Consider the following 25,314-nt stretch of genomic DNA (forward strand, 5'->3'; position numbering starts at 1 on the left):
TCAGACTTTTGGACACAAGCCAGCATCTTCTGAAGTGAAACCTATTTATATGCATCCTGTCCGCACCTCAAACTGGTCTCAATACCTGTGTGTTGGGGGCAAGCCTGCTCTGAACAGAAGCTTCGAGAGGATCAACACACACCATGCTTAGTAAACCTAATTCCAGGCTCCCCAAACCAGAAGTTCTGAACCTTGGATTGTGTGTGAGTGCGTATGCCTTTCCCTCAGGTTGGGTGTGTGTGTGTTGTTGGGGGTGAGGGGTGTCTGTGACTCCTCTTCTCAAAGGCAGATGATGATAAACGTTTGTGAATGTTTCCTACATGTTAGTCACTGCTCCGAGTGCTTTACTGACACCAACTCTTTTAATCCTGGCAACAGCTCCATTCTGTGGGCACTAACACGCGGCCAACTTTCCAGGTGAGAAAGCTGGCAGGCAAGATGAAGCCCAAGGTCTCACTGTAGGAACCGTGTGAAAGGGGATTAACCTGGGCAGCCTGGTCTCAGAGCCTGCCCTTCCCTCCACCACCCCATCCTGGCTCTTTGCCTGACTCTGGACTTGTACAGGGAAGGACTGTGTTCGCGTGTACTATCCATCTTCATCTGCTCGGAACCTCGCACAACGCCTGGCACGCAGGAGATGCTTCATAGTTCCTTGCTGGTGAAATGAATGAACTTCTGCTAGGCGGGGCAAGCCCTGGCAGCAGACGGCTCCTGGAGATGGAATGTCAACTTTCCTCCGTGGCACCGCGCTGCCGGCCCCCTCCCGGCCACAGCCGCCACCCGGCCAGGCCCTCGGCTCAGCTTCTAGTTTGGATCTGCGCGAACTGGGAAAGGCTGAGCCGGCAGCGCCCTGAACAAACCAGAAAAACAGCCCTTCTCTGCTCCGCTCGCGAGCCCACAGGAGGCGCGGCGGCTCTACCCCGCAGGGGCCTGGGGCGCCTCCTCAACACCGCCCCGCCCCGCCGCCCGAGGTCTGCCCCGCCGCGCCCGCGGGGGGCGGAGTGCGAGCTGGTCGGGAGGCCACTCTGGACTCTGCACCCTGGCGTGTGAGCACCCTGCTTCCCGCGGGCCGCTCAGCGCTCCTCTGCCCGTCCATGGAAGGGGCCAGATCCCCATCGCCGGGGGAAGACCTGGAGCTCTTGGCGCTCGGGGGGCAGCCGGACGAGCAGAAGCCTCTCAATGGAACCGTCCAGGTGATCCCTCTTTCGGTCGAGGAACCCTGCCCAGCCCAGGTAAGGCCTGCTTGGCGCTGCGGGCGGTGTGAGCCGGGCTGCCGGCCAGGACCCGGGCCTGGCACCCTCAAAGTTGCGGGGTTCCAGCCAACCGTCCCGGCGTCTCAGACGCGGAGCGCTTGTGCGCCCTGGAATCTTCTGAATGGAGCGCACGCGGGGGTGCGCTTCCGCCTGAGCCCGCCAGAACCCCTGCCACCCCTCCGATCCTGAGCCCGCCAGGGCCCCCTGCCACCCCTCCGATCCCTCTGACCCCCATGGAACCTGAGGAACCCTACACAGGTTGTACAACTGTGTATGTTGTACAACCATTGCCACCATTCGTGTACGGGCCCCTCTCTTCGGAGAGAGTCCCCAGGGATAGAGGTGGTTTTAAAAAGCTCTGTAACTTTAAGTTTTTTCTTTTTCAAGCGGGGAGAAAGAACTAGAGTGATAGATGGAGTCTTCGCTCTTTCTTCAGAATCTCCTTGCCTTAGCTTTTCTGTCTTGCTGCTTCCACCCTCCCCCTAGCCCTCACCCACTGCCCATCATCCCCTATCCCGCTTCACATCCCCCAGACACACACTTTCTGTCCTTTACTGATCTGGCCATTTGATTTGGCAGGAAAAGAAACCGGGAGAGGCGACTGAACTCGCCCTGCTCAGTTGATGGGAAGTAATTTCAAAGTGTTTGTCCCCAAGAACTAGACTAGCCTCATTTGCTTTCCCTCCTCTCAATCTCTACAGCAAGTCATGGCGGTGCTTAAGGCTGAGCTCTTTTCTGATCCAGCTCTGGCAGTGATGGGAAGTTTATTCATTCTCATCAAATGCTTGTAAAACAGCAGAGACTTTGAATTCACAGCCATCTGCCTTCTGATTAACCCCTAGGATTGGCTGGAGGTTTACAGGGTGCTTGGAGCTCCCCATATATATGGCTCCAACCTGATCTTTCGAGGTCCCACTTCTCCACTCCCACCCCTTTGACTCTTCTTCGCCTGTTGATTTAAGGGATAAGCAAGGACATCGAAAGGGGAAAGCTTTGCTTTTGCTTCGACATCGATTCCTGGAAACACTGTAAAGTCTGCTTTTCTGAGGACCTATAGGTACCCTGGAGGGTGATTTGGGACTTTATGTTTGAGTGAAAGATGAACACCAAGGAAGAATGAAGGTTGGACGAAGATGGTCTGTTCTCTGTGCAGTGGCCACGGCTGTGGGCTTGCTGTGTCAGTCCTCCAAGCCAGGGTCTAGGAATGACTGCCTCATGTTAGGTAGATCCAGGACATACCAACGACTCCTGGGACTGAATCCAGAGATAGGAGTTTTGGTGACAGTTTTACCACTAAAAGGTGTGCCCTGCGTCACGGTGCTAAGGTCTGTCGTTAAATGGTCATGTAATGAGGTTAACCGGGCTTCTCTAGGAGGCCTGGGAATGCCTTGTTGAAAACAGATGAGTAGAAGAACATGGCACACGCATGTAGGGCATCAGTATTTTATAATTGTTTAGTACCTACCCAGGAGAGATGGCTCTTTCGTATTCTAATTACTTCCTCATCAGCCAGCTGTACACTGATAGCCTAGACTTCCTCGTGATTTAGCTTTGTAGGTCGCGAAATAGGAAAAGCTATGGGGAGTGACAGAATGGCATGAAGGTGAAGGGTACGTGAACACTTGGAGGGCATTCAGATATTTGAACAGGAAACATTTAAAAGGAGAAAAAAAATCTCCATTTAAGGTGTTAATCATTCTCTTTGGTTACATAGAATAAGTTGAAGTGTATTTTGTTTTTTTTAAAGATATATTTGTTTATTGAGAGTGAGCACACAGGTACCCACAAGCAGCAGGGGGAGGGGCAGAGGGAGAGGGAGGGAGAGAATCTCAAGCAGCCTCCACACTCAGTTTGGGACTATTGGGAAGAAGACATCCCACCTCATGGGTAACTTCCTAGTTGGAAGGGCAGATCTGGGAGAGTCTACTAAGGCAGTGGGGAAAGAACTTTCCCTTGCTTGTTCTGGGCTTGGAGCTTGAGGGAAATTAGCCCCATTGCTATGCATTGTTCAGAATTTAGGACAAGAATCAGCTGGATTTTCTGTGGGTGGACAAGTGGATTAAATCCCACAATGAGATTACAAAAGTACAGATTTTCCTACAGTGCTAAGAAAATTTTTCCAAATGTATATAATATCTGCTCTTAATAGAGCCAAAGAGAAGAAAAGCTTTTTGTGTCTAAGAGAGAGAGAGTTCGCCATTGTTGCAGGGCCTTAGGTCATGTATTTGGATCCCTATCTGAAGGGGGATGTGACTATTTGGGGGCCTGTTCAGAGGAAAGCCACAAAAATTCTCCAGCCATATAATGCAATCATAGAATGTAAGAGGCAGTTTGCAAAAATCTCTGGAAAGCACCTTGTAGAAAAACCTGCCTTGGCTTCTCCTCGTGACCTAGAATTTGGGCACGAGACAAAGAAGATGCTAGTGAAGGAGGCAGTGTGTCCTTGTGACCTGGGTTTTAGGGGAGTCTCAGCGCAGGTGGCACACACCGACTCTATCAGAGGCTCTTCACCCTCAGGGCACAGTGGAATCTCCTGGGGGAACATCTAAAAAATACAAATTTCTTGGTTGATTCTAATGTGCAGGGAGCTGAGAAGCACTGTAGTTTATTCTTGGGTGGGAGTAAGCTGATGGACTATTTCACAATGACTTAAAGTCTGTGAAGATTAATTTTGCAAAGGATAGTGTCTCTCCCCTAGGGCTGACAGCAGGCAGCGAAGGGGCCAGGCTGTAGGTTGGCAGCTTTGGGCTGGACAGGAAGAGGCATTTTCTACAGGCGAGGGGCTGTGTACTAGTGAGGTGACTATCCCTAGGAAGTCAGAGTAATGGTCTCCTCATAGCACCAGGGTCCTAGTTAATTATTTCTAAGGGAAATCATAAGTGGAGCCACAAGAGGCCAAAGAGGTTCACTGACCCTCATTTTGCGGCTCATTTGAGACTCCAGCCCCTTTCATTTTGTACTAATCTTATGGTCCTGGCTGCTTCTTGTGTAAGGACTGAAAATGGCATGAGGTCATTTTGTTCTCAGGAGCTCTGTAAGTAGGAAGATATGTTTCTGTTCCCTGGGAAGTTGAAGATTCCTTGTCCTGGGACTTTTTTCCCATGTGTCTTATTGAGCCCTTGGCTTTGGTGTCTTTGGAGCAGTTTTTAGTCTTCGGGTTGGGTGAGAGGTGGCTCTGTCCTTGGACTCTGGAAATACACTTACCTCAAGAGCATTTTCTTCTGTCCAGGTGTTCCCTTTGTTGCTCCTCTCACACCCGACCAGAAGAGCCAGTGTAAAGTGTACTCAGGGGCTCCAAAGTGTGACCTCCACTCTAGAATTTCTCAAAGTACCTTCTTAAAAGTTCTAGAACCTTCTACAATGTATTAAGAGCCTAATACCTGAATGAGGCACAAATCTGGGATATAAGAATGAGGAAGTTTAAGAACCACCCCTCCTTCTATCCGGTTTCAGTTTACCTTGGAAGATAGGCTGATAACTGTTTATATTTGAATATGAAACCAGACAAAGCAGGGACAAATGTGCTGTGTGGACAGCTCATGTTCTGGGATATCTCTCCATGGGCGACGTGGCAGGGAGGCCTCCACAAAAGGAGAGATCTGACCTGGCTCCTGGAGAGTGATGAGGCTTCAGAACAGAAGTCTCAACCCTGATAAAGCAACTGATTCACTCGGGAGGCTCAAAATTACAGAATGGGGGTGGGGGGTGGGGTGGGTGGGGGTGGGTGGGCGCCTGAGTGGCTCAGTCAGTTAGGCGTCCGCCTTCAGCTCAGGTCATGATCTCAGGGTCCTGGGATCAAGCCTCACGTCCAGTCTGCTTCTCCCTCTCCTTCTGTCTCTGCCCTCCCCCCACTCATGTGCTCTCTCTCTCTCTCCCTCAAATGAATAAATAAATAAATAAAAAAATTACACGCTGGGGCCTACCCCCCACCTCCTCTACAGTCTAGTCCCCTGTGTCCAGGTAGGGCCTAGGGGTGTGTGGTTTAAATTCCTCCTCAGCTGATCCTGACGTGCTGCCAGGCTTGGGAACTTCTCACTGAGCAAGTCTGAACTGTCGTCCTGAAGTGAACGATTTCCTTTTCTGGTGGCCATCACCACAGGCATGAGGGAAAGAAAGTCAACCAGGTGCTGCTCTGTGGGACTGGAGAACACAGTAATGATGGCTCCCATGTGTGGGGTCCCTAACATTTGTGTAGCAGGTGCTTCATGTCCACGATCTCTAGCCTTTACAAGAGCCCTGGGAGCTAGATTTATTTTACAGTTAAGGATGTCAGGGCCGGTGAGCTTCAGTAACCTGCTGAATGAGGCAGTCACTGCCTTCAAGTGTGGGCGGGGAATGCCGATACAGAGCCACGCTTTGCCCCCTCGGAGTCCGTGGACTCAATGTGGGAATTCCCGAACGGCTCGGTGGGAATGGAGAGGAGTCACAGAAGCTGGTAGGGGCCGGGGGTGGCCCTGAGCGGAGGCACCCCACGGCAGCCAGACGCGCTCGTAACCTGGGGCTCTGCACCGTGTCTCGGGGGGCTGTGGATGCAAGGGGCCAGCTTTGCCGTGACCCGCAGCAGGGATCCGTCCCGCCTGCTCTAACTGCATCTTGGAGATGGGCTAACGCGTCCCTTGCAGGGCCGTTCGACTGAAATGAAACGGTGTTGGCCACCAATCAAGCATGGCTGTTGTGGCCTCACGACCCCCATGGCCGCCCCCTTCCTGGTGTGGCTCCCAAGCTGCCTTGCATTTCCCTTTCCAGGCCCTAATTCCGCAGTGTGGGGCGCGGCGGCAGCCTCTTCGCTTGTTCTTGGTGTGCCCGCTCTAAACCACACATCATTCTTCTCTTATCTTCAGCTCGGCTCTTGTGCTCCAAAACCTTTCACGGGTCCCCAGCACACAGCAAATTAAGTCCAGACTGCTCTGGCGGCATTGAAAACCCTCTCGAGGAGGCTCCAGGCTTTCACGGTCTCTAATCTTAACTATCGTGACTTGCTTCTGGAATCCACCACATTCCCGTCAGAGGATCCTCTTGGCCAGCTAGCTCCCTTATGAATCAACATTGAGGATGCTCTCTCCTGGATTTGGAATGCCTTTCTCTGCCCATCCTTCAAAGTCCTGCTTCCCCCCCCCCCCCACAACCTCACCTCAGAGCCCCCAGGGTATTTTCTCCCTTACTTTTTTTTTTTAAAGATTTTATTTATTTATTTGACACAGAGAGAGAGATAGTGAGAGAGAGAGAGCACAAGCAGGGTGAGCAGCAGGCAGAGGGAGAGGGAGAAGCAGGCTCTCCACTGAGCAGGGAGCCCGATGCAAGACTTGATCCCAGGACCCTGGGATCATGACCTGAGCCGAAGGCAGCCGCTTAACCGACTGAGCCACCCAGGCGCCCTCCCTTACTTTTTTTAAAAAAAGGTTTTATTTATTTGAGAGAGAGAGAGAGAGCACGAGCTGCGGGGCGGAGGGGCAGGCAGAGGGAGATGCAGACTCCCTGCTGATCAAGGAGCCTGAGCGGGGGCTCGATCCCAGGACTCTGGGATCATGACCTGAGCTGACCGCCTGAGCCACCCAGGCGCCCCTCCCTCCCTTCTGTGTGAGGTTACATTCCGCTTCTTTGCAAACCTGACTCCGTGGAGTGTAGCCCAGAGAGGGCAGGATCCTGCTGCCTTCATTTCTGTATCAGTGGCCCTTCACAAGCTTTCAGAAGTGCTTCTTGAAACCAGTGACTGCCTCACAGTGTCCCTCTGCTTTCCAGGCCAACAAGGAGAACCCTTGGAGCTCCTGTAATAAGAAATTGATTGGAAAGTGCAAACTGTGGATGGTCATCGCCTCTGTTTTCCTAGGTCTCATTGTAGTCATCATCATAAGCTTATGTCTTCTTGGAGGTAAGAGGATTTCAACAGGACTAAGCTGATGCATTTGAAGAACTTATTTAATGTTCGTTTATGAGTTACACTGATATGGAAGATGTGCTCATTGCTATTTCATTATTTATAATATGAATTTAAAACTGGCTTGGGATTGTTGTATGGGTGGTAGCTATCCATGGTTCTTTGTTTTATTTCATTTTTTTGTTTGTTTAATAAGCTCTGAAAGACGTATGGAGACCAATGTTTTATTTTAAACTCTGCCCACTGGATCTTGAAGATTTCTTAATTTTAACTTACCCAAACACTAATTTATGTTTTACTGTTTCTCTACACCTACTCATTTGAAATTTTTTCATTTGTTTCATAAAATAATTATTATACTTCCTCTGATATACCGAGTACATTATTATAATGATAAATAATGAATAGCCCATTTGAAAACATCTTAAAAACTTTATAGAACCATGTATCTATATGCTGTCATTACTTTAACTATTTTGGAAATAACTTTATTATATTTGTGTTGTATGTGTTTACAAAACAAAAACTTACACGGTGCTAACTATATACTTTACATATTTTATTTATTATTTATTTTTTAAAATTAAAATTTTTAAAAAGATTTTATTTATTTATTTGAGAGAGAGAGTGAGAGAGAAAGAGAGCACAAATAGAGGGAGCAGCAGAGGGAGAGGGAGAAGCAGGCTCCCTGCGGAGCAGGGAGCCCGATGCAGAGCTTGATTCCAGGACCCCGGGATCATGACCTGAGCAGACGCTTAACCGACTGAGCCACCCAGGTGCCCTTTATTTATTATTTATTATGAATATGAAAATAATACATGTTCAGTTACCCATAAAGCCCATCCGTATTATTAATATTTCACTATATTTTCTTCTTTTTCTTACTTGCATTTTTAAAATAATTTGAGATCAGATTGTTTTTTATTTATTTAATTCCTTTTTTTTTTAGAAAGAGGGAGAAAGAGAGCGCGAGTGTGAGCCGCGGTGGGGTGGGCTGAGGAGGCGAGGGAGAGGTAGAGAGAGACTCCTAATTTTTTTTTAAATTTTATTCATTTATTTGCCAGAGAGAGAGCAGCAGGCGCTCTCCTGAGCAAGGAGCCTGATGCGGGACTCGATCCCAGGACCCTGGGATCATGACCTGAGCCGAAGGCAGACACTTAACCCACCGAGCCAAGCGTGGAGCCCTTCATGGTGCTTGATCTCACCACCTGAGATCATGACCTGAGTCAAAATCAAGAGTCAGATGCTTAACTGACTGAGCCACCCAGGTGCCCCGATCAGATTGTTTTTTAATCATCTTGGGGCCTACCTTTAGGGTTTTTAATGCTATACTGAGGCCATTTTGCCAATTCACTAAAAATTATTTGTGAACACTTTTTTTTTTTTAAATGACTGCATGATATAGTCTTCTATACCATTTTAAAGCTTTTTTAGGTAGTTGCTAATTTTTTATGATTATTGATATTAAGGTTTTCATGATGAATAAACATAGCACCCTCCAGTGGGCATTCATTTCCATTTTAAAACAAGAAAGAAGAAAATTGTTTTTATTTGTAAGTGGGGGTGATTGCAGGAGTGGGGGGGCTTTTCTGGAGTTGGGATACTCTTGAGGGTGATCTGGTCTCCACAAGGATTTGAGTTGAGTCGGATTCTTCTTAATTAACCCAATCTTGGATGAGGAGCCCCTGAGTCTCTCCAGAAGGGGTCCTGGGAATTTTCTTCAGGAACTACATTTGCCCTTTACCTCCTATTCCTTTTCTTCCTCTCCTGTCTCAAGGTGTTAAAGTCCCTGAAGGAATAGGGAAATTTGATGGCACTATGTTTGCTTAATTACTTAGGGCATAGTTGAGGTGGGATGGTGATCTTTTGAGGCCACAGGCTGGTTTCGAGTTAGGGAGAAGTTGATGAGAGGTGCTACACCTCCTCCGACCTGCTGAGGACAAGAGTTTTGGTGTGAGCCTTCCTACTCCCTCTTCCCATCAACTCCCATACGTGGATGTCGAAACAAGTTGAGCTGTGCAACTTGTCCCATCACAATTAGGTGGTGCTCTCCTGAACATTGGCTAATTTGTCTGTTGGCCTCTGGGGCCTATAACAAAGGAGGATGCAGCAGATCCAGTTGGTTTAAAATTCAGGATTCTAAAGCACAAGACCCAAGAGCTGTCTTCCATTCTCAAAAATCATCGGACCTCTTCAACTGCCCAACAGCAATCTGCAGAGGAAGGAATTTCTTTTCCTTCCATCATTTCCCAAGGGACATGAGAGTTCCCTGGATAATATTCAGGGAAGAACTCTGCAATACTTGTAGTGCAAACTTCATTCTCAATGTGGTTATAAGAGTGTATTTTCAAATGTTAATGCTGTAAAGAGATTTGCACACTGTCACATTTTTATAATCCGAGAGATACTTTTACTTCACTTGGCACCTCAGCCCTCAGGGGTTTGGGCCTTTGGGGAGAGTCATGGTGTGGGACTGTGGGGGTGGGGGAATACCATGGGTAAAAGGGGCGGGGCCAGGGCTCTCCTCCTTCCCTCCTTGACAGTCCCAGCCTCACCCAGAGCAGCTCTGTAGGTACTTCTGGGATGACCGTGTGCAGTAATTGGCCATTGCCTCATGGCCGAGCCCCAGTGATAGGAATCGAACTCATAGAACTTCTGAGCACTGTGAGGAAAACACTGCTGTCTGGAAAAGCACAGTGTTGGCAGAGCCAAGGGCTACACGCATGGCTGGCTTCGTTAAGAAGTGAGGTTCCTTGGGAGCTACCTTGGCCTCCTTCTTCCCGCCCTCCAGCTCCTCAGTGTCCTGTCACCAGGCTCTGTAGCATGCAGACTGAGGCTCAGAGGCAGAGACGTTCATAACTGTGGAGATGGAGTGCACACAGAAGTGGACAATAAACAGGTCCTGACATAGAAGGGGTAACGAGTTGAGGAGGGGACAGTGGGGTACCCAGGGTGAGGTGTTCAGTGCGGAGGTCTATCCTGTCACTGACATTGTTAAGAATGACTGTCAACTGTGGACTGTTTTCTTATTGTTAATTTTCTACAGACTGTACACCCTTTATTGCCTGCATCTGGGCTGGACCTCCCGCCACTTTGCCCTTGACATGCCATTGAGGTGATGACAACTTCAGGACCACGGCTCAGTGTACGGCATTGAGCTGGGGCTGCGTACACACTGTGCGGGAGAGGCTCTGGTAGACAAGGAAATCTTCTTAAAGTGGCCAATTTGGGGAGCAGAGCCCAGGGAATCCTGTTGAGTCTGGAGGCGTGGTTTTGTCTCCATTCTTCAGGGAAAAGATAATGATGGATTCTCTTCTTCTCCCTAAAGAAGTATAAATTCCTTGATGTAAATAAATGATAAAAGGGGGGGGAGAAGCCTCCCCCCCAAGTCATCTTCTTTCTGGACAATTTAGAAGATCAGTTAAGCATCTTCAGGGGTTCTGCTTTTTTCACTGAGTTGCCCCAGCCAGGGAGGGGAGAGACCTGAGTAACACCCTACAAGTGAAACTCTCGTTGGCGTGGCAAAGAATTTTAAATATTGTATAAGCCAAACTGTGACAAGTAGGTGGATACTTAGAGGTATAGTTTAAAGGTGATCAGATTTAGCACTCTAGGGACCCTTATGTGATATTCCCCAGCATTATGGATGGGGAAAGCCTGACTTCTTTACTGTGTTTCCATACAAGTTTTTCCCTGAGTAGGAGCGCTATGGTGCTGAGATGTAAGCAGGGACTTCAGAAGTGCCGCGTGTTGAATGGATTGTTTTGTCTTTGCGTTGGGTGTAAGAGCCGCAGTTTATGCTGTCACAGAGTGTTGGTAGGCGGACAGGTTGCACAAGGCAGTGCTCCCCAGTGTAGGGTGACTCATGGGAAAATCCTCGGCAGACAGCATTAGCAAGTTATAAACTAGCAAGGTCCTTGGGGGCAGGAACTTAGTAGCAAATCCATAGGCCCTGTTCCTTGAAATTTCTTTGTGTTTTCCCCTGTTTCTCCACCTTCCCAGGACCAACCTCTTCACCTATGCTCTCCCATAGGATCCTCCCCAGCTCCTCCTGACCCATGGACCTTCAGATATCTCCGTGTCTCGCTAAGCATCCTCAGGCTCTTCTCAACTTGGGCCTCTTGAAATGTGCTAGCATTGTCTGTCCTTCAAAACCTTCTTCCATCAGAATCTTGCTACTTCATTCTAGGAATTTTTTTCTTTTTCTCTTTTTTCACTGGCAAACTTCTAGAAACAGAGTTCTGCGTTTGGATCTTGCCTCCTGCTCACCCCTAACCCATTGGTTCCAGGACCCTGGGATCATGACCTGAGCAGAAAGCAGACACTTACCTGATTTAGCCACCCAGGCACCCCAAGACTTAAAATATGTAACGTAAAATGTGAGGGAAAACTTGTTGATTAAAGGGTTATTGTATTTTTTTTCTTGTTTTATTACAATTTCCTTGGCAAGTTTTCAAACTACAAAGACTTAACTTTATAGTCAGACAAAATAATGTCACGACTTACAGCAAATAAGGGTGTGGGGGGTTAATTCCCTGTGTTTGGGGTCCTCAAGATCACTCCTAGATCTAGTGATTTGCTGGGAGAATTCATGGGACTCAGCATATAGGCATAGAGATGATTACTGATGTGAGGAACAAAGGCAAAGGGAAATGTAGATAAAATTAAATTCCTTAAAACTTGCAGCCCATTGACAAATACTTGACTCAGGGAGAGTAGCATATTCCTCCAGGAACTCCCAACTGTCTTTAAGTTAACGCCTTTCTAGAAGAAAAAAAAAACACCCAAGCTTGACAATAGCTAGGCCTCCAGGAACCCCTGAGTCCTCTTGACCATGTGGAAATCCTTTTGGAGACTTCCTTGGCCTCTACCTCTCCCAACTTCAAAGTGTCTAATCAGCTGTCCCTCACAGCTCCAGTGCGGCTCTTTCTGCCCACGGGTCCTGTCCCCGTGCTTTAATAAAACACCCTTTTTGCACCAAAAATGATGTATCAAGAATTCTTTCTTGACCAATTGCTCCCAGGCCCCATGTCAGATCACATCACTTGTGATTTATCATAGCAAAATGAAATAAAGCAAAATCCAGTAGGAAACCAGGCACAAACTTGAGGACACACTTAACTGCCGCAGCAATGACATGTGACAACACAGCACGTGAGAAGTGTTGTCTACTGGGGAAGCTCAGAGGCTCAGTGCCCAGGGTTTTACTGGGGCTGGTCCCGGAGGCAGCCTCAGCCTGGCACATGCTAAAATTCCAGATCCCCGGAAGGCAAGGTGGTCAGCTTCGGCCACATTGCTTGTGTCAACAGGGGGACCACCTGGGAGGGCGAGGTGGGAACCCTCCCCAGATTCGGGTTCGCAGAGGCCAGCCGGGGGCCAGCCTTGAGCCGGCCGCTCGGAGCCGCTCATCTCAGGCTCTGAGAACTCTGTTCTGCACGTCCCCTTGCTCCTCGTGCCTCCCAGGGAGTAAGTATCAGGATTCTTCTTTTCACCTGCCTTTCCCTCATACACTGAGGGCCTTTTCAAAGTCCAGCCAAAGAGGCTGCTTATGTTCTGTCTGAAGCATGAGACCTGAGAGTCAAGTGTAGGGCAAGGCGAGTGCCCAGTTCCGCCACCCACGCCTTTCTCAGGGCCCGAGCCGTGGTTCCTGTGCGGGCCCAGTGGGGAGGCCGCCGGGGAGGCCGCCGGGGAGCCGGCTGAGCAGTGTTGACTTACCACGAGTGCCAGCTTCCAGCGCCGGGCCCCCGACCTTGTGTGTTTTTCCTTTGGCTTTAACTGCTTAAAAAATCAGTTAGCTCACCATCCTTAGAGCACCAACAGCACTGTGCCAGGAATGCAAGGCCCTCGGGCCCTGGGGCTCTGAGTGCTATTTGGTTTCCCTTCTATAAACAGTGTGAAAAAAAAAAAAAAAGAGTGTGTCAACATTTGTCTCCTGTGGGACAGACTGCAGAGTGGAGGCTTCCTGCCCATCTTCTGTCTTCCTGGGAGATGTCAGGACATGGCTCACGTGCTCCTGTCTAGTCCCCGCTCTGTTCTGGTCCATGATGTCCCTTCCGCATCAGGGTCTCTGACAGCCCTGGACTGAGGTGATTCACTGAAATTCCTTGCTCCCAGCCCCTGGCCCCCATCACCCATGGTTCACCCCCTAGACCCTTGCCCCAACACCTGCCTCGACACCTGTGGACATAGCTAAAGCTGCAGGTCCCGTTCAGCCAAGAAATTCATGTTCTTCCCGCTCCCTCCCACCGGCTATTCCCCCAGTTTGTATTCAGTGGCATCTGGGAGCTCTTATGGTGTAAAACAAACAATTTTTTATCATACTGGAGGCCAGGCCCTGTCTTTATTTGGTATCGCCAGGAAGACAAAGCATTTCTGCTTGTACTTGCTTACTGTGTCTAGGCTTTATCCTTGATGAATGCTCCTTGTCTTTTACAGCAGCCAGTGGAAGAAATTATTATTCTGGGGCGCCTGGGTGGCTCAGTCGTTAAGCGTCTGCCTTCAGCTCAGGTCATGATCCCAGGGTTCTGGGATCGAGCCCCGCGTCAGGCTCCCTGCTCTGCGGGAAGCCTGCTTCTCCCTCTCCCACTCCCCCTGCTTGTGTTCCCTCTCTCGCTGTGTCTCTCTCTGTCAAAAAATTAATAAAATCTTTAAAAAAAAAAAAAAAAAAGAAATTATTATTCTAAGCATGTGTTTACTTTTACTTTTTATCCCCCCGCCTTTAGTAACTTACGTCGACGAAGATGCAGACGAAATACTTGAGTTATCATCAAATAAAACTTTCTTGGTCGTGCTAAAGGTTCCAGAGGAGTGTGCTACCGAGGAGGGGTTACCTCACCTGCTCACGGAAAGGGTAATTATATCTTAAGCATTGTTTACAGAGTTCTTACCATTAGAATGTGGGTTCTCCGAGGAGTTGGCGTAGAGCAATCACGTAAGCAGCTTCAGGCTTGGATTCTTTGTCTGGATTTGGGCAGATGCTGATGCTTAGAATTTTCTATAGTGCAGAGCCTGAGAGAGGAGCCCTGCCCTCCAGCGAAATGCATCCTGGAGGATAGTGCTCCGTCTCCTCGCTCTAGTCTTACGTTTGATTCAACCTGTCATGTTGTGGGGGACCTGTGATGTGCTAGACAGCGTGCCGAGAGCCACGGTCACAGAGTCTGGGCCCTCAGTGGGGGCTCAGTGCAAGTAGAGGAAGCAGTTAAATAGATAGTTCTAAACAGTGTGATATGTTCTATTGGGGAGATGCGTACAGAATATTTTGCAAGCACGAGGGAGGGTCACCTAAACTACCTGAGGTGCAGATGGAAGCTTGGAGGGCCTCTTGCAGGAGGTGATGCTCAGGGTGAGTCTTGAAATATGAGGTAGGAGTGTTCTAGATAATACTAGGGGATCTCCCCACAGTGTCCTGCTGCCTCTTGTGGACCGTGCGGTGGGGACTTGCAGGGGTGAGGCATGAAGGTTTTCCTACTCTTTGGTAAGGTACTGAAACATTTTCAACTTGTTGACTTGGTCAGCTTTTCATGTTAGCCCTTGTGAGTGGTGGTGGAGAAACACTGGAAGCTGAGAGCTCAGTTAGAAGGTGCTGCAGTAGTCCTGGTGATAGATGCGGGGGCCTTGACCCAGGGCAGTGGCAGGGGCGATAAGGAAGATTCAAGAGAGATTTAAGAGGTCTTCTCACTCAACGGGACTTTATGGCTGATTGGATGTGGGGATGAGGGAGAATACGACTCCAGGCTCCTGGTTGGGTAGCTGAGTGGGTGGATGGTGGCTTTGTTCTTGGAGCAGGAAAGGCAGGAGAATGTCCTTTGTGCATGATGAGGGCATGCAGCGTCACCATGAGGGCTGGTTGGGTTCGCAGCCAGATCCAGAAAAGTATTTGATAAGAGAGTAGAAGCAAGACCAGCCTGCCATCCATTACACCCTTCTCTGCAGTTGATAGGTGGAATGGGGTGAGTCACCTTCATTTGGTTTCCATCTGATTCCTATGAAAGCTTTCCCAGGAGGTGATTCCATCTCGGTCACCCCAGAGTTAGTTTCCGGGCACCCAAGGGCATGTTATTTGATTGCTCCTTCGGGTCACAGGGGTTTGTGCTCTGGGATGATTATCTGGGCTTCTCTTCCTCCTTCTTTTCCTTCTTTAAATCTTACCTGCAAGCCCCTTTTCCTCTTTTTCTTTCACCTGCTTCCAGAGCAAGTTGCTGAGTGAATAGCCTCTTGCCTTTTTCCTCTTGATTGTTTTTTTCGTCAAGGGGTTTTGCATTTGCTGAGCAGAAATGAGATGATGCAGCATCCACACATGTCACATGTTACAGACCGAATTCTTTAGTCAAAGGGACGTGGATGTTAATCATTCACCTCAGAGCCATATCTCTTGCACAGAGCCAGACACGAGCAGATCCTGTAGGTATGTTTAGCTCATTGCTGTGTAGTGGCAAAGGGGCAGGGACTGGCATGATCCCTGGGGCAAGTGCACAGGCCTGCTCGAGCTGGTTCCTTCCCTGATAAATGGGAATCGCTATACTTTTACTGTATACCCACAGGTGCACATGAGATGCATATAAAGAACTCTGTAAAACACTTTTTTTTTTTTTTTTAAAAGCATGGTCTGGTTTACAGATGATAAAAGTAAAGGCACAGCAAGGTGAAAAAGCTACTGCCCCCTGGTGTCCCAACCAAGTATGTTCAGGAACAAAAGTGAGACCTTAGAGGTATTAGTCTTACTGTCAGGTCAAGAGCCCCTTTCTTTCATTCACTCAGGCCAACTTCTAGAAGTTTCCAGATATGGAAGGTAAATGGGAGTGGAGAGTGAAACACCATGTCCTCGCTTTTGCTTTATTGTCTTGCTTTTCTAAACAGTTTTCCTAGCCCCTCCCTTATCCCACTGCCAGAATTTTCTTCTCTTCCTGCTGGGGCCCTCGCTCTGCTTCGGCCAGCCGGTTAGCTGCGCATTGTGGTACCCTGGCCCGTGTCCCTGCTGCAGGCATTAACAATGGCAGGTCTGCTAACACGGAACATACCTCCCTGGTCTCGAGTTAGCGGCTCTGCCCAACCCCGGGAGTCAGCTCACCGGGTGCCAAGCTCAGCGTGCACCCAGTCTCATAGGCACAGTGTGGGACTCCAGGGCCAGGGGTGAGGAGCCCCCCATTTCACTTCTTTGGGCCCATAGCAGTGTAAGGGTAAGTGGTTAACCGCTCCCAGATATGTGGACATGTCCCAATGACAGCAGGGGGCCATGTCACCAAAAAGAATCAGAGTGGACACTAAAAGTGATCTGGTACACCATTCCAGCTCTTAATGGAAAATTATAGCTTAGTTTTTTTTTCTGAGAGACGACTATGTGCCAAAGAATACTAGGCCCTAAGGATTAAAAAGGAAGGAGAGGAGAGCGGGAACAGAGAAGGTTGGAAAGACACCATCCCTGCCATAACATGTTTGTTTATGTTTATGTGCATATGTGCATATGCGTATGTATGTGTGTACGCATGTATGTGCGTGTAGGGTGTGCGTACGTATGTATGTGCACGTGCACACGCGCGTGTATGCATGTGTGTATGCATGTATATGTGTATGTATGTGTGCATGCACGTGTATGTATGTGCCTATGTGTGTACGTGTGCATGCGTGCGCGTGTGTGGGTGGGTGTGTGTGTGTGTATGTATGTACGTGCACACGCGCGTGTATGCATGTGTGTCTGCATGTATATGTGTATGTTTGTGTGCGTGCATGTGTGCATGCGCGTGTATGTATGTGCCTATGTGTGTACGTGTGCATGCGTGCGCGCGTGTGTGTGGGGGGGTGTGCGTATGTATGTATGTGCATGTGCACGTGCGCGTGTATGCATGTGTGCATGCACGTGTATGTATGTGCCTATGTGTGTACATGTGCATGCGTGCGTGTGTGTGTGTGGGGTGTGCGTATGTATGTATGTGCATGTGCACGCGCGCGTGTATGCATGTGTGTATGCATGTATATGTGCATGTTTGTGTGTGTGCATGTGTGCATGCACGTGTATGTATGTGCCTATGTGTGTACGTGTGCATGTGTGCGTGCGTGTGGGTGGGGGGTGCGTATGTATGTATGTGCATGTGCACGCGCGCGTGTATGCATGTGTGTATGCATGTATATGTGTATGTATGTGTGCATGCACGTGTATGTATGTGCCTATGTGTGTATGTGTGCATGCGTGCGTGTGTGTGGGTGGGGGTGTGTATGTATGTATGTGCACGTGCACACGCGCGTGTATGCATGTGTGTATGCATGTATATGTGTATGTATGTGTGCGTGCATGTGTGCATGCACGTGTATGTGCCTATGTGTGTACGTGTGCATGCGTGCGTGTGTGTGGGTGGGGGGGTGTGCGTATGTATGTATGTGCACGTGCGCGTGCATGCATGTGTGTATGCATGTATATGTGTATGTATGTGTGCGTGCATGTGTGCATGCACGTGTATGTATGTGCCTATGTGTGTACATGTGCATGTGGGGGGGTGCGTATGTATGTATGTGCACGTGTGCGTGTATGCATGTGTGTATGCATGTATATGTGTATGTTTGTGTGCATGCGTGCACGTGTATGTATGTGCCTATGTGTGTACGTGTGCATGCGTGCGTGCATGTGTGTGTGTGTGTGTATGTAAGGAAGTGCTTAGAAAAATAAAACCCCGTCCATAGCATCCTCCGCCTCCTTGTTGTTCGGAGCAGCCCTGTGAGAGCCACTTTCTTATTCCTGCATCGGCCTCTGGCAGCATTCTTTCTCGGGGGCTCAAAACCTGTAAGATGACTCAGTCAGTTTCCCCCAAGGTTCTTATCACTTTATGCTTCTTTCGTCTTTGCTATTCAGGACACTTTCTTGCTTCATCCTCAAATGTAAAGAAAGTGGGTTTTAGTGTCTATCACCCCTAGGACTGAATTCCTTATGAGCAGAGCAACCTCGGGCAGGTTTCATACCCTTTCTGCGTGCTGTTTTCATTATTAGTAAGAAGGGAAGGGTGGTGACGCCGCTTATGTCAGGTTCTTATAAAGCTCGGAACAAAAATACAAGAGGTGTACACACTGTAGGTGCTCTGATCCCCTCTGCTCCACCTTGAAGGGACTGAATTGTCACCAGGTGAATTAAGTGGGAGTGTATTGTGGAAATGTAGGCTCCTTGAGATTCTGTTCGGAACTGGGTGGGAGACAAAATGAGCCGAGCTCCCCTCCGGGCACTGCTCTTTAGGGTGTGTCTGCTGCTTGTACTGGGTGAGGTGAGGAGGCACTGAGCGGTCATGGGTGCAGCTGGGCCACTCACCTCAGCACCAGGCTGCCCCTGGATGCCCCTGAGCCTTCCACTAAGGCTGACTTAGGCTAGGCAGGAGTGGGCCTGGCGGTGGGCTCACTCCAGCCCCAGAGCTGGGTCCAGGGTAGAGAGCGAAGCCAGATCCCAGGGCAGTCCTCCCGATTTATGCTAGAAGCTCTCTGCAAAAGACCAAGGCATTTAACCTTCAAATGCCTATTTCACAAAAGTGCAATGTAAGTACATTCAGCTACCCATCCTCAAGTCCTACTAGGCTAGGATTCCCATCTCTGAAACATGATGAAAAGGTTAATCAAAGACAAGGAGAAGATAATGATAACGTAAAAGCAGCTAGTGTCCAGAGTATAACACCAGACACTTAAGATAGAAAAGATACAGATACAGCCAAGAAACAGACAACTCAAGAGAAAGACAGGAAACCAAGAGGCATGTCAAAGGTGCAAAATCCTAAAGGAGTTCATAAACATGCCTGAAAAGATACTCAACCCCACTTGTAATAATGCAAATCAAAACAATGTAAACAATTTTATACCCCTTAGTTTGGCAATAATTTTAAAAAAATCTGGTAACAAGAAGTGGCAGCAAGGCCGTGCGAAATGGAACACTGCCAAGTGCTGAGATGGAGAGCAATTCGGCAAGATTTAGGTGGGTTGGAGATGCACCCACTCTTGGACCCAGCAATTCCATTTCTCCTCACATACTCAAGGGAAACTCTTACATGTATCAGAAGAGAGGCACTGAAATGTTCCAGGAAGATTACTTGGGCATAGTTTGTGATAAGAGAAAATTGCAAACACTGCACATCACCAGCATGGGGGAATGGAAAAGTTGGTGTAATCATTTAATCGGATCTCTGCAGGAGTTAGAAGTCAGCTTAAATGACCTCCATCTCGATGTACCATTATGGGGTAAATATCAAATGCAATTTTGGATGAAAAAAAAAAACAAGTCACAGAAGACTGTGCAGAATATGCCACCTTTTATTTGAATAAAAACAAAGTAATTATGAGTTGTTATGATTGTACAAAAAAGTATTACATTTATAAAAACCTGCATGAAAAGGATACATGCCAACTTCAGGACAATGGTTAGTGCTGGGGGCGGGAGGGAGGAAAAATAGTGTGTAGGAGTAGATTTAGCTTTGTTTTGTTTTTTCGAGGGAAGGGCTGAACTAACTATGGTAAAATGTGTAGCTGTGAAACCTGGGTAGTGAGCACACAGGTGTCATTTTTGGTGTGTGATCGCAGTCTTTGATGCATGAAATAAGAACTCTGCAATTACAGACCAGCCCCACTCAGTCCCTTCATCCAGGGGAAAGTGCCACACCTGGGGCTTCCATGGCCGTGTCTCCTTACAATGAAGCTCCGCAGAAAGGAGAGAACAAGCCCTTGTCTGGTGACATTCCAGGTCCTGAGTGGCCTCTTCTGCCGCCTTCCCAGCCACTTCAGTGTTGTCTCCTTCCCACGGGTCCTCGGGGTCTGTGGGGGCTCTGGCTGCTGACCATGCTCTTCACGAAGGCTGCAGGTGTCTGCACAACATGTGAGAGATGTTGAAAATCCCAGCCTGGTCACCTGCTCCTTAGAAATGAAGTTCTTTTAAATGAGTGTTGAGTTTTGGTTGGGGTAGGTAGGCCCAACACCTTCCTATTTCTCGATCCAGAGCCTCTGGATAAGTGAATTCCGAGCTAGCATGGAATCTCTGTCTGCCAGTAGTTTTGCTTTGTCAGGTGATACGCAATATGATCCATCTGTAATGTGTGGGCTTGTTTAACTTGTTCCTATTTGTTTTAGCTCACAGATGTGTACACTTCATCCCCATCGCTGAGTCGTTATTTTACTTCAGTGGAAATGACGGACTTCAGGTAAGAATGTGGAACGTTCCATGTTGGTCTCTTTCTCTGGGAAGCGACACCCATCACCATTTATCTAGAAGGACCTCTGAGTCTCAAAGGACAAAGGGAACTGATGATAGATAGAATCATAGACTGTTGGCTTGGAAGGGTCTTTGGACACCCACTAGCTCAACTCCCTGATTTTACAAAGCAGCAAAGTGAAGCCCAGATTAATTATATGCCTCAACAAGGTCACACAGAAGAGAGGAAAACCAGTCCCGGGTAAACCATTCCTGTTTAACAGCAGATGCTCAAAATAAGCTAGGGATAGGACTAGAAATAGATCTCAGAGGGTGGCTGGGTGGCTCTGTCAGTTAGGCGTCGGACTCTTCATCTCAGCTCACGTCTCGATTATCTTGATCTCAGGGTCATGAATTCAAGTCCCACATTGGGCTCCACGCTGGACACAGAGGCTACTTAAAAAGAAAAAACCAGATCTCAGATAGCGATGTGCTGTAAATGATATAATCCATATACTAGCTTTTGCTTTTGAGGAACATAATTAATATAGGAGTTCATACTCCTTGTATAATATTAAAAATATAAAGACATGTAATACAGGAAAAGTCTACCTTCTCCCTTCCACCCCAGCCTACTACCCTTGGATGTTGCATGTTCCAGTCAATTCCATACACATAGTACATTTCCTCCCTTCTACTGAATGGACTGCCATCCACTGTTTGGTGTGATTTCTTCTATATGTGTATTTACCACATATACTTTATGTACTAAACACGTATAGCCTATACATACACATACAGTTTTTCTTTTTACATTTCTTAATCTTAAATATTTTTGTCTCTGTTTACAGAACTTAGACAAGAGGTGTACATGTGATTGTCATTTTATTGCTAGAATAAGATTTAGGTGACAAAGCTGTATTATCCACAATTCCTAAGATACCTCTGGACCGTGACCATCACAGATAGTATTGTATTGAAATCCCCCCTCTCCAGCTATACATTTCCCAGACCGTAATCTTCGTACACCTGAGAGGGGAAGCATGTAAAGCAGGTGGTAGCACAGCGGGATGGGACCAAAAGGGACCTGAAGTCTGAAACTGCCTCCAGTGGTGGGTTGCCTTGGCAACGACACTCTTCCTCCTTCTTTATGGACGCCCCACTGTGCATGTTACCTTATGGTGACCTCTCTGACATTGCTCATTTTAATCCCAAATTACTGGTATTAAAATGCCAATAGAAAAAAGCCCAACACATTTTCCTCCATGTACTTGCCCCAACTTGCAATTTCAAGACAGAGCTGAGAAAGGAAAGGCATTCAACTGGAAGGGTTTTTCCAAAAATCCAGCCCCAGATTATGGGTCTAGAGGAGGTGGGATTGCATAATGGGTTGGGGTCGACCTTGGGGAAAAAAACATCAGAAAGTTGAGTCAAACATGGCTAGAAATCTAAAGACTTAATGTTAGAGAATTTGTTTTTAAAAGTTATTTGAGGGGCGCCTGGGTGGCTCAGTCGGTTAAGCGTCTGCCTTCGGCTCAGGTCATGATCCCAGGGTCCTGGGATCGAGCCCCACATCGGGCTCCCTGGAGAGCCTGCTTCTCCCTCCCTCACTCCCCCTGCTTGTGTTTCCTCTCTCGCTATGTCTCTCTCTGTCAAATAAATAAATAAAATCTTAAGAAAGAAAGAGAGAGAGAGAAAGAGAGAAAGAAAGAAAGAAAAGAAAAGAAAGAGGTGCAGGCAGAGTTTTAACAATGTTGAGTTGAGAAACAAAAGCCATTGCCCCCCAGAATATGCTGCCGCTAGTGGGCAGGAGACAGCCAGACCCCTGACAGCTGGGTTTGTGTCTCCAGGGGATACTGACCTCGGTCCTGCCCCGGCCATGCCCCTGCAGGAACCTGCAAAAATGCCCATTGGTTCCTCACCTTCCGGGCCCACTCTAATGGTGGGCAGTGGAGGCAAAGCCCGCAGGCTCTCTGTTTTCCTGGAAATCCCTCCTTTCCCCCTCAAAATCTAGCTGTAAGGTAAACTCCCCCAGTGGGTGACTGGACACGGTGGGACTAGGTTGGACTAGTGGGACTGAGTTAGGCAGGGCAACCCTCTCACTTCTAGAAGTCAGCTTCTGGTCATTGGCAAAGCCAGCCTGAGCCCTTGCCCACCTGCGGGAGTGCAGGGTGGCTGTGTGTCTAGACGTTGACCATGGATAGCCATAATTGGAAGGTGGAGCACAGGGGACAAAGAAGGACACCTGCAAACTTGGGTGGCAGGCTAAGAGTGTGAACGTGCATTTTCTAGCTATTTTCTGTAGCAGCATCCATAACCCGAGAGACTTCCTCCAGAGTCTTGATGGTAAATTGCTCATTTGCATGACAGCGTTGGGCACAGGGCTTGGCTGTCGCAGAGTTCATAAACGGCCACATTAATGCAAGAATCCTGGCCTACGTGACCTCTGGCCACAAGAGGGAGCTCGTTTCCTGTCCTTAGCAGGGACAGCGGTCTGAGTCCGGCTCCTGGAAGTGTGTCCAGTCTGTAAAAAACCGCCGCAGGGCGGGGTCTCACATGTGGCCACCTCTTAATTATTTTATTACTGGCTCTTAATCTGGGCCTTCTTGAACCAAAGTAACAGGATAGCTTTGAAACACCTAAATGCTGAGCTAGCATTTAATGAGCAGTATAAGCTACTAATGAACTGAGGTTAGCCCTATGATTATTTTCATTTTGGAAATGGAAAAATACGTGTGGGAAGATGAAAACTCCTTTTCCTTAGGTGTCTTTACTGTGAGTTGCAAAGCTGGGAGGCTCGGGAGGTGGAAACGGGACGGAACAGGTTTCTCAGTCTAGAGACAAACGGGGGGGGGTCGGTGTTCTGATTGGTGCTGCTACATGGAGCTATGTGTGGGAGTTCAGGAGTTCTGCAACGAGCAGGTGGCAGGGAGCTCTGTGTCCTACCTTAAATAATTTATAGGTCAAGGAATGAACTGGTTGAACCCAATAGCTTGTCGGGGCAGGGAGAGGGTGGATGGAGTGTGGGAACGTGGAGCAGGGAATACAAGAGGAGAACGTGGCTTCCCTGCCCCAGGGGATAAAAGGCTGGCATTGGGGCCTACAGTGGGCCAGCCTTGGGTCTTCCTGGACAATAGCTGGGTTGTGACTCCCTTCAGTGGCCTCTTCCAGTGATCTCCTAGAGGTTGGGCTTTAGGTGCCAGGAAGAGGTTAGGGTCACCTCAACTTTTTGTGAGGAAACTATGGAAGAGGGTTCTTCTAGAACAGTGTGCCCTTTGCTATTTTGTCCTGGAAGAATGTGAGGAACTATAAATGTGGTCCCGCTAAAGCCAATTTCCTGAGTTGCAGTGGGATTCTGTTGACACGTGTTGCTGTCTCTGTTTGGTGTGTCTTTCAGCGACGAAAATGCCACGATAGCCTACCACCTGCAATTTGGGGTTCCTTCAGAAGGTGACGGCTTTATGAAGTACAGGATGAGTAAGGAGTTGGTGCGCGGCGTGTTGCTACAGAATCTGCATGATCGGGGAGTGCCTGGCTGTGAGACCTTGGGACTGGATCCAGCGTCCCTCTTGCTCTACGGTAAGTGGAGGAAGTCAGGAAGGCAGAGTTGTGGTGAGCCCGGCTGAGGGCAGCTGCCTGGGGTCTGATCTCTGCGCTGGTGATGTTCGCGCTCCGTGGAGGTTACACGGTCCCTGCCTTCCCCGAGCAGACGGAGTATTTGGGATAAAACAAGTAAATGGTTAAGATGAGGACAGCTGAATGTTTCCTTGTTGTCGCTCACCCACATTTGAAGCCCCGTACCCCACTTTGCAATATTATTAGTAAGCTCCGTGGAAAGGCCGCGGTTTCACAAGAGAAGCAAAAGTACTGAATTTGAAATGAATAATGATCCCAACATGGGGAACCTATGTCTTTTTCGCTTGAAGGCCACTGAGTCTGTTACATTAATAGAGGGGCAGAACAAGGCAAAGTAGTCTGTGAGTATAGTAAACTCACTTATCTACTTTTTGAAACCAAGAGTGCGATGAGAAATTTGGCATGTTATTTAATGAGCCTGAAGGACACCCCGCTTGTCAGAATCTGAGAACTTTGAAGACTTCGCACAAAACCTGGTGACAGGCCTTGGAGAGGTGCCTCCCTTGCATCTGCACGAGAACTTTGGCCGGGCCTCTGGTCCCATGCCCCACTCTGACTCCTCTCCGGGCGAGGCATGGGCGCTTGTTAGCCCCGAGGCCGGCCGTCTCTGATAGTCCATCACCCACGATCCATCAGAAATACTTTCCGCACACTAGTAGCAGTAAATAGTAGTTGAATGAATGAAAAAGGCCAATCAGGAGGTGGGCCAGCAGCAGGCAGAGTGCCAGCCGGCCTCGCGTTAGAAGATAGAACAGAGAGATTATAAAGCACCCCTGTCGCTACATAGTATGAGAAGGGGCGCTTATTATAATGACGCTTATTTCTTGATGATGGGAGGTGAAAGTAGGCTTAATCCTTGTCTAAGAAGGCAAAGAGTTACATAAAGCAGTTCTGAAAGCTTTCTTTTTCCCAAACAAATAGAAAGGATGACATTCAGAAGGTCAGATCTTCGGTCGCTGGGAATGAATAGTTTCCTCACAGAGCATCTGAATAAATTGCGTCTGTGGGCCAGACAGAGGGCATACATGTGGAGAGTGAAGAGGCTATACCCCCCTCTACAGGAATTTGAGAAAGAAAGAAAAAAAAAAGGAAAGAGGGAGGGAGGGAGGGAGGAAGGAAGGAAGGAGAGAGAAAAAGAAGAGAAGAAAGAAAGCAAGCCCTTCGAACCCCTCCTGTGTAAAGAGGTGAGAGAGGGGAGGTGCACCTGCCTGAGCTGTGTGTGGTGGCCGCTGTGTGTTGTGACTGGTCGTGATTTTCTGAGCCCCCTCTGTACTATGGTGGTTACCAGCTTTTTCCAAATGTTGGCGAGGAAGGTAGAGGAGGATGGTGAAAAAAAGTTGACAAGATGATTGGGTTGGGAAGGCCATACAGAGTAGGGCAAAGGGCAAGTGGCCTGTGAGCCTGGG

At 48.4% G+C, this 25,314-nt stretch overlaps 1 protein-coding gene across 1 annotated transcript; it reads left to right on the plus strand.

The window, feature by feature from the left end:
- Positions 1-1,094: 1,094 nt before the first annotated feature.
- Positions 1,095-24,519, plus strand: CUNH3orf52 (chromosome unknown C3orf52 homolog). The gene is made up of 6 exons (XM_032406242.1): positions 1,095-1,232; positions 6,993-7,122; positions 13,851-13,978; positions 20,212-20,282; positions 23,670-23,851; positions 24,350-24,519. Exons 1-6 carry the CDS (start codon positions 1,095-1,097, stop codon positions 24,517-24,519), a joined length of 819 nt encoding a protein of 272 aa, XP_032262133.1.
- The last annotated feature ends 795 nt before the right edge of the window (positions 24,520-25,314 follow it).

This window comes from Phoca vitulina, unplaced genomic scaffold (genome assembly GCF_004348235.1).
Source record: "Phoca vitulina isolate PV1807 unplaced genomic scaffold, GSC_HSeal_1.0 scaffold8, whole genome shotgun sequence".
Classification (NCBI taxonomy): Eukaryota; Metazoa; Chordata; class Mammalia; order Carnivora; family Phocidae; genus Phoca; species Phoca vitulina.

Excerpts from the sequence above, each read along its gene's own strand:
- CUNH3orf52 (XM_032406242.1), top strand. The coding sequence starts at position 1,095 with ATGGAAGGGGCCAGATCCCCATCGCCGGGGGAAGACCTGGAGCTCTTG. Across the intron at positions 7,123-13,850 it reads AAGCTTATGTCTTCTTGGAG|TAACTTACGTCGACGAAGAT; the intron begins GTAAGAGGATTT and ends CCCCGCCTTTAG. Across the intron at positions 13,979-20,211 it reads CTCACCTGCTCACGGAAAGG|CTCACAGATGTGTACACTTC; the intron begins GTAATTATATCT and ends TATTTGTTTTAG.